The sequence below is a fragment of the Penaeus japonicus genome, unplaced genomic scaffold (assembly GCF_977035675.1).
Source record: "Penaeus japonicus unplaced genomic scaffold, GWHDUDI00000001_assembly GWHDUDI00000002, whole genome shotgun sequence".
In the NCBI taxonomy this organism is placed as follows: Eukaryota; Metazoa; Arthropoda; class Malacostraca; order Decapoda; family Penaeidae; genus Penaeus; species Penaeus japonicus.
In genome coordinates this window covers 17,651,920-17,659,419 of record NW_028234404.1, presented here as the reverse complement: position 1 = coordinate 17,659,419, position 7,500 = coordinate 17,651,920, and the positions used below count along the sequence as shown (strand labels likewise).

Here is a 7,500-nt window from a genome sequence, read left to right as displayed (position 1 = left end):
AAGAGCAAAATCCTCTCCCCTCCCCTTTCCCAACAGTACATGAACAGAAGTTTGAATTTACTAACTTATAGATGAGACTAATCATGTACATGATTTTTCAAAGATGAATGGATGTGGAAAATTCCATGAGTTTTCTAAAACATTGTCTTGTGATATGATGGAGTGACAGCTTTCATGTTTTGCTTTGCACCTTTCACACACACTTTGCTTTTGGCTTAATTTGACTGGCAGTAGATATACATGTTGCCTAGAATGGTCCATTGTGTTTTTTAGGACCTGCACTTTTTTTTCCTTCTTTCTTTTCTTTTTCTTTTTTTCTTTCCAATGTTATTGCCTGTCCATTTTTTTAATAATTGTATAAGATTATTTTTCTGTGATGATCAAGTCCTTTTTCAATGGTTATTTTATAATTCAGTCTTTAGTTTGTTATTTGATTATTGTTTTCTTTTCTTTTTTGGTTCAGATTGTTTTATTCAAAACTGAGCAAATAATCAAAGAAAATTTATTATAGCACATATGAAATTTATTTTTCACACTTATAGTATAGTAACTCACTTTATGCATGGGTTTTCTTAAATGAAAAAAGAAAATCACAATAACAATTGCCATTTTGAATAATTGGCATTTTGTAGGACAGAGGTGTATATGGTGGTGTATCTCTCTTTCAGACTGCCGCTGTGTGAAGTGTGTTTTATATTCCGCCAGATGGCTTCTCTGGAGGACCAGTATCAGAAGGCCTTGAGGCTTTACCAGGAGGACAGTGCCAATGACCCTGAGTCTGAACCTTACAAATCCAAGTATGCTGCCAGGGAGATTTTTGAGGAGCTGAAATCTCGTCTGAGCAAACAGCTGGATGAAGATGATGTGGACGACGCTGCAGAAGACCAGCTAGTTGAGGAAGGGGTTGATGGCGTAGGTTTAACAAGGGCACGCATGGCTGCTGTAGTTTATCATCTGGGTGTGATTGCTGTGGAGACTGAAGAGCTGTCAACAGGAGAGGAGCACCTGAAGAGGGCCCTTATTATCCTTGGAGATCACGAGGGAATTGCCACCGGTGTTTCCTCAGTAAAAGTAGGAAATGAGGGTGTGCTTTCGGCAGCATTGTCAGGTGATGTGGATTCCTTGTTGTCCAGCTCCTCCAGTGAAACTGTATCAGTCAGCCCTGCCACCATTAGTGCCACAAGTGTTGCATTGGCCATCAGCTGCCACAATCAGCTTGGCATTCTCTGGTCTCATAGGAATGTGTTTAGCACAGCAAGACGTCATTTGGATCGTGCTAATGTAATATACGAAGAGTACCAGAAACAGAATGCAAGTTCACCAAGAACAATCCACAGTTTGTTCTCCTCCTGTACTGAGGGTGACCTTGATGAAAACAGCGGTACAGCTGCCTTGGAGAAAGTCCATACCCTTACCTTTTATTACCTTGCGCAGGTGCAGTACATCTTTTAATTCTTTTATTTCTTGTATTTTTAATCTCTTTTAAGGTAGCCGATTAGATGTAAATACACTGGAAAAAATACTCTTATGTCAGCAATGAATATAAAATGTGTATACCATTTTTTAAACAAAGCATACAAAGGAAGGATACATAATAGTTCTCCATCGTATCACATGGCAATAGTAATTTCAATATTTCAGGTATATGGACATCTTGGCATGCCAGAAAAGTCAGCTTGGTACTGTCATTCAACTCTTCAGAGGCAACTGGCAAGTAAAGACTATGACCCAGTTGAATGGGCCATTAATGCAGCCACTCTGTCCCAGTTTTATCAAGGCAAAGAGAAGTTCAGGTGAGATTATTTCTGAAGAAAACAGTCTTATTTTTATCCATTGTTACATGTAATCACAAATAAGTTTGTGTACTTATGGAAACAAGAGCTACCACTTAACCTATTGCGGATGAGATTGCCAAGCAAGCTAAGTGGCGGTTAGCACATGCTATATCTGATGCTACCAGCACCGACTAAAAATTAGAGGGACGTGGAAAAAAAAAATTCTCTGCCCTCCTAGGAGCGCAGAATATTTTCCCGTAAGTCCATCTCAAAACAAGGGTTTAGACAGACTTTGGAAAGCTGTAGCTCTGAAACTGGAGCCATAATGGTCAAAATACTTCATGGAAAGTTGTAGTTCTGAAACTAGGTATGTTACAGTCATAATACTTCATGACTCTTACGATGTCTTTTAGGCTTTACATTTAGATGATCAGAGCTGTTGTGCATGTCATGACACCCGTTTATAATAGGTTAAGGGAAAGATGACTATGGAATAATTCAGTTTGCATTATATATGAAAAGCTTAGGAAAAATACCCATATACCTAAGTAAATTTCTCCTATCTTTTAAAAGTTGTGTTTAGTTTCCCTCCACCTACCCCCCCCCCCACACACACACACTCTTGAGATGAAAAATAAGATTAATTCACCATGATGATAGAAAAAAATCAACTTATTCATAGTTCTTATGGAATAATTCAGTTTACATAATATATGAAAAGCTTAGGAAAGATACACATATACCTAAGTAAATTTCTCCTATCTTCTAAAAGTTGTGTTTAATTTTTCTCCCCCCCCCCCCACATGAAATGAAATAAAGATTAATTCACCATGATGATGATAGAAAAAAATCAACTTATTCATAGTTCTCATGCATTTTATTGTCTTTCCAGTGGTATTATCAGATTTGAAATAGCTTCATTCATAATTCAAGTGTGGCAAAATTATTTTGTATTTATTTGAAAAAAAAATTATAGTATGCCTCCATTCTCTCTCACTTTCCATGTACATAACTCAGATATCAAAATATCATATAAAATATAAATAAACTACACCATTCAAATCCTTATAAGAACCCTGCTACATAGAGGGATAACTTTGATTAAATAGCCTTGAAAATAAACATATCTTTCACGTTTTCACAGTTCCCTAAGAGGCCTTAATGAGGAACAAGCTTTTGTCAGTTGGTGGCTTACACTCCTATTCCATCATTTAAATTCTCTATATTTTTCTGTATGTATCAAGATTATTTTTCTTTTCCCCTAAATGGAGGGGTGTCCTCCCCCCAAAATAATATTTGTGTTTGTGTGTGTTTGGGGTGGGGGGTATGTGTATGTCTGGCAGTGTGGAGATGTATGGGTTATTGTATATGTATGCATATGATACCATCACAAAATGTAATGTGTAACTAATGATGCTGCTATTGATGATACTAAACTGTTATATTACCTTTATTTTATATGTATAAGATAATCAGTGTTCATGCATCACTATCTTCATCTCCTCAAGCATATATATATCATGCTAGTAAAATCAGAGGAGTTACCATATATCTTTAGTGAAAGGATTGTAATTCAGTACACAAATGCTAAATATTGTTAATCTTCATTTCCTATATTATAGATTTAATTCAATATAAAATGAATAGATACTTTAAGAATCTTTTTTCCATTTAATATGACAACAGAAGGATTTCTTCATCTTTGTAAGAGGCAAACTCAGTGAATTCATGTATTTTCAGTAGTGGGTTATGCCCTTTTTAAAGCATGTTAAAAAAATATCATGAGATTTAACATTCACAGAATGGTTTCTTGAAATTATTAGGTTTTCGCTTAAAACTCAAAACCCTCCATCCCACACAAATATCTATAGATGACAAATTAGTCTCATGAATGCTGTAAGATTCCAAAGTTCTGACAGTTTCATAAACATGAACCCAGTCATCTACACATGCCATGACAATGGTGCACCTGAATTTAGATAAGTACGTATACATGCTGTTCTCTCTTGTGTGAACAATATATATGTTACTCTGATGGTGCTAGTTCCCAAAATACAGCCTTCCAAAGTCAGCCTAAACATTGTATTTTAATGCATTTATTGAAGAACAATATCTGTTTTTCCAGAATCAAAGATATGGGTGAAGAACCATTGTCTGTTCGCTTCTAATTTTTATCTTCAGTGGGTAACCTTGACATTGATCAGGTGAAGCAGCTAGTACACTCAGATATTTTTCTCAGTGCCATTGGGTTATTTTCATTCTATTCATACATTGCCATTCTTACAGTAACTGAACAGTCATAAGGCATATTTGGAAAGACTGGGCTAATCAGTAACATGTAGACATTAATGATTAGTTAAACAGTTCATACATCATGGAAGCAGTACTCAACATAATCCCCTTCCCAGAACGGCAAGACATCTGCTGGCATCGGCATCAAAGGTTTTATCCAGCCATGAGGCAGAGTTTGACACCCAGCAAGCTGAGTCAGAGGAAACCACTTCAAAGTAAGATACAAAGCTAGTTTTTTAGGTCTGACAGGGGTAGTTGAATTTTCTTTTCTTTTTTGGATTTGTTTTGTTATTTGTATCTCAGGAAAGTTTAGGGTGTATTTATTTTTTCTGTGATTATTGGTAAATCATTATGGTATGTCAGTCTATACATCAGAATGTGTTTGTTATAGGCTGGCAAATATGACACCTGGATTTAGTTTATTATTTGTTCTCCTCTAGCAATACTTATTTGTTTGTTTTCTTTATTTATTTCTAAGAAATATACCCCCACAATGCTTTACAATGCTATGCAGCCCATAGTTGAGGTGCTCTTTCTTTTGGTATTTCATATATTTAGGTTAGATGAGCTGCAACAAAATGCTTATGAACTATTCCATTTCTCTCAGGCAGGAGAGGTATAAACGGCGTTGTGCAGATGTAGCCCGGTGTTGGGGGAGGTACTGTCTCCTGTTGATGCAAGTATCAGTTGACCGTGCCATTCCTGACGACCCACAGGATGAGCCCAGGGAACCACAAGAACCAGAAGAAGAGTCCCTAGACAGACAGGTCCTGATCCAGGAGTGTTTATTTCATATACTTTGAGGTTTTGTGTGTCTAGATGATCCAGATGTGGAATTAATTCAAGTTGAAAAAGGGTTTTATTTCCTTGATAAAGCTTTCTTTTTTACTCGGTCATGGATAATAATGGTAACCAAAAAGTAGATGTAAGCATTGCTTTGGTAAATATTTAATTAAGTAATTTACAATAAGCAGAATGGTTTCTTTCAAATCACAATAAAGGGTTTTTCTCTTTCTTCCTCATAACAACAGCTAGAATTTGTGCAACTAGAAGTGAGTGACCTTGAATCTGAGGTTGTAGCAACACCAGTAGGCACCTTTGAGGAAATGCGTCCTCTCTTTTTGTGTGGCCTAAGGCATTTTACAGAGGCCCGACAGTACTACACCCTTGAGGATCATGCCAGTGACCATGTTAGCATTACCCAAGACATGAGCCACTTGTATAAAGCCCTTGCATTCTTTGAGCCAAGTGAAGAGAGGTAAAGTTCTCTGGATAGTTTCTTTTATCTAAATGTATGAGAGATTTCTAGAGGCAGTACTTGCAACTATGCCTATGGTTTTGAGAAATGCTTCCAACATAAGATATACTTATTGATTTAGCTAAAACAAGATGGTTCTTTTTTACCTTAATATGCAGATCTTGTGGACAGTTACTTGTAAATCAACTTTTGAAGTGATTACTAACAGCTCTTGTGTGCATTTCTGTGTATAAGTATTTAAAGCATTATTTGATAATCAGCAATAGGGTTAACTAGTGTTTCCTCAATCTTCCTAAAACCTTTTATTTTTCTTACACAAATAACAGAAGATCCAAGATGCACAAACGAAGGATTGATCTCTTAACAGTTCTTGTCCAAGAATTAAATCCTCAGTATTACCTTCATGTAAGTAATAATTTTTAGACAGTTTTGTTATATTCATATTGTAGCTTAAAAGTCAGTTATAACATGATTTCTTCTACTTCTTCCTCTTCTACTTCTTCTTCTTCTTCTTCTTCTCACTTCTCACTTCTTCTTCTTCTTCTCACTTCTTCTTCTTCTTCTTCTTCTTCTTCTTCTTCTTCTTCTTCTTCTTCTTCTTCTTCTTCTTCTTCTTCTTCTTCTTCAAGAAACAGATGGAAGATATTTTTTTGAGTAGTAAGGCAGTATTTTATTTATTTGTTAGTTGTTTTGGAAAAGTGAAGTGGCCTATAGATATTTAAATTACTATGGTACAACTTGTCTAAAAGAGGATAATAGAAAATAGAAAATTGAATATTTTGAAATAAATCAAGTTTTCTGTTATTTATTGAAAAAAACATGTAATTGTTTTGTGTGCATATTCTTCAGTTTTGCTTTTGGTTCCTCTACTTGCATGCTCTCACAATTAATTTTGTTTCAGTCTTTTATCTTTTATCAATAATGAATACATCTGTTAGTCTACTTGAATCTGAGGTTGCTCTGTGTGTGAGTAAATTTCTTTTATCTCGTTGTCTCCTCCTTTTTATATGTAGTTTTTTATCACCAGCTATATCCCTTGAACACAATTCTTTGTATCAAAAATAAGAAAACCCCATTCCCACAGGTATGCCGGCAGTTGAACTATGAAATTGCAGAGACCTACTCTGCCATGATGGACAGCAAGTTGGCCCTGTTGGAGAGTGGTTCAGGGACGCCAACGCCTGCCCAGGCAAAAAAGATCAATACCCTCGCAACCTCAAGCATACAGCACTTCCTCCACTACCTTGATTCCATGAAGGACACTACGTAAGTTTGGGGATGGAACTGGTGTAAGTCTTTAGGATTCTGCTCTGTTTTTTTCTGCTTTTTATATCTTGTGCTTCTTTTTCTTTACCCTCTTTTTTGACTCTAAATGGGTGAAATGCCGGGATACTCGAACGTATAAGCTTAACGCGCTGGGATTCTCGGCCGCATTGGCTGTAAGTGAGCGCTGTGTGCCCGCTCACCCAGCGCGCTGGCCTAGACAAAATAACTCGTCCCTGGCGTCTGCCCCAAAAACTAGATGTGATATCTTGTCACCTGTCGTTAACGGGTTAAATATAGGGAAGGAGCTGGTTTGAACCTCTAATAATCATGGCTGGTTTAGGTCCTCTGTTTTCTTTGGTTATCTTTTAGCTTTATCTTTTTCTGTTTTTTATGTATTATCCTTCATTTGCTCTATCTTTTTTTGTTCTATTTTCTTCTGTATTCCCTCTTCTCCTCCTCCACCTCCTCTTTTGTTTTCTTTCCACAACTTTATCAGAGATTTCTTAAGCAGATATTAGGGATACTACCTTTTATGTTGATTCATTGTTTTAAAATAATAATAATAATAATGAATAAATAAATAAATAAATCAGGGAACAAATAGATTGGAAGAGGTCAGTTAGTAATCTGTTATATTGTGTTTTGGGGGATCTTCAATATTTAGCAGTGATCCTGTTTTTAATGTCTTAAACTTTTCCTGGATGCAGAAGTGGAGAACAGCCAGAGCAGTACTCAGAGGATTCTGTGAGGCCAGCACTGATTGCTTGGTTCCACCTGGGTCGTTTATGGTCGAAGCTCATTTCACAGTCCCCACAAAGCCGACTCCAGAATATTGCCCATTCTCTCCAGAATTACAAGGTGAGTGTTAGGTTTAAAAAAAGTTAATTCAACCAAGTTTCGATTACATTA

At 36.3% G+C, this 7,500-nt stretch overlaps 1 protein-coding gene across 8 annotated transcripts in view; it reads left to right on the top strand.

The window, feature by feature from the left end:
* LOC122243967 (KIF-binding protein) overlaps positions 1 to 7,500 on the top strand; it is an 11,063-nt gene that overhangs the window by 2,460 nt on the left and 1,103 nt on the right. For 4 of the 8 annotated variants that reach the window (XM_043001731.2, XM_043001735.2, XM_043001732.2 and 1 more), the window contains 8 exons: positions 669 to 1,434; positions 1,642 to 1,793; positions 4,184 to 4,282; positions 4,675 to 4,834; positions 5,099 to 5,325; positions 5,652 to 5,730; positions 6,410 to 6,591; positions 7,299 to 7,449. In XM_043001731.2, the coding sequence (XP_042857665.1) occupies positions 706 to 1,434; positions 1,642 to 1,793; positions 4,184 to 4,282; positions 4,675 to 4,834; positions 5,099 to 5,325; positions 5,652 to 5,730; positions 6,410 to 6,591; positions 7,299 to 7,449 (1,779 nt within the window). In that variant the 5' untranslated portion in view covers positions 669 to 705. The remainder of the gene's footprint in view (positions 1 to 668; positions 1,435 to 1,641; positions 1,794 to 4,183; positions 4,283 to 4,674; positions 4,835 to 5,098; positions 5,326 to 5,651; positions 5,731 to 6,409; positions 6,592 to 7,298; positions 7,450 to 7,500) is intronic. The other 4 variants (XM_043001733.2, XM_043001736.2, XM_086548259.1 and 1 more) reach the window with 1 other exon arrangement.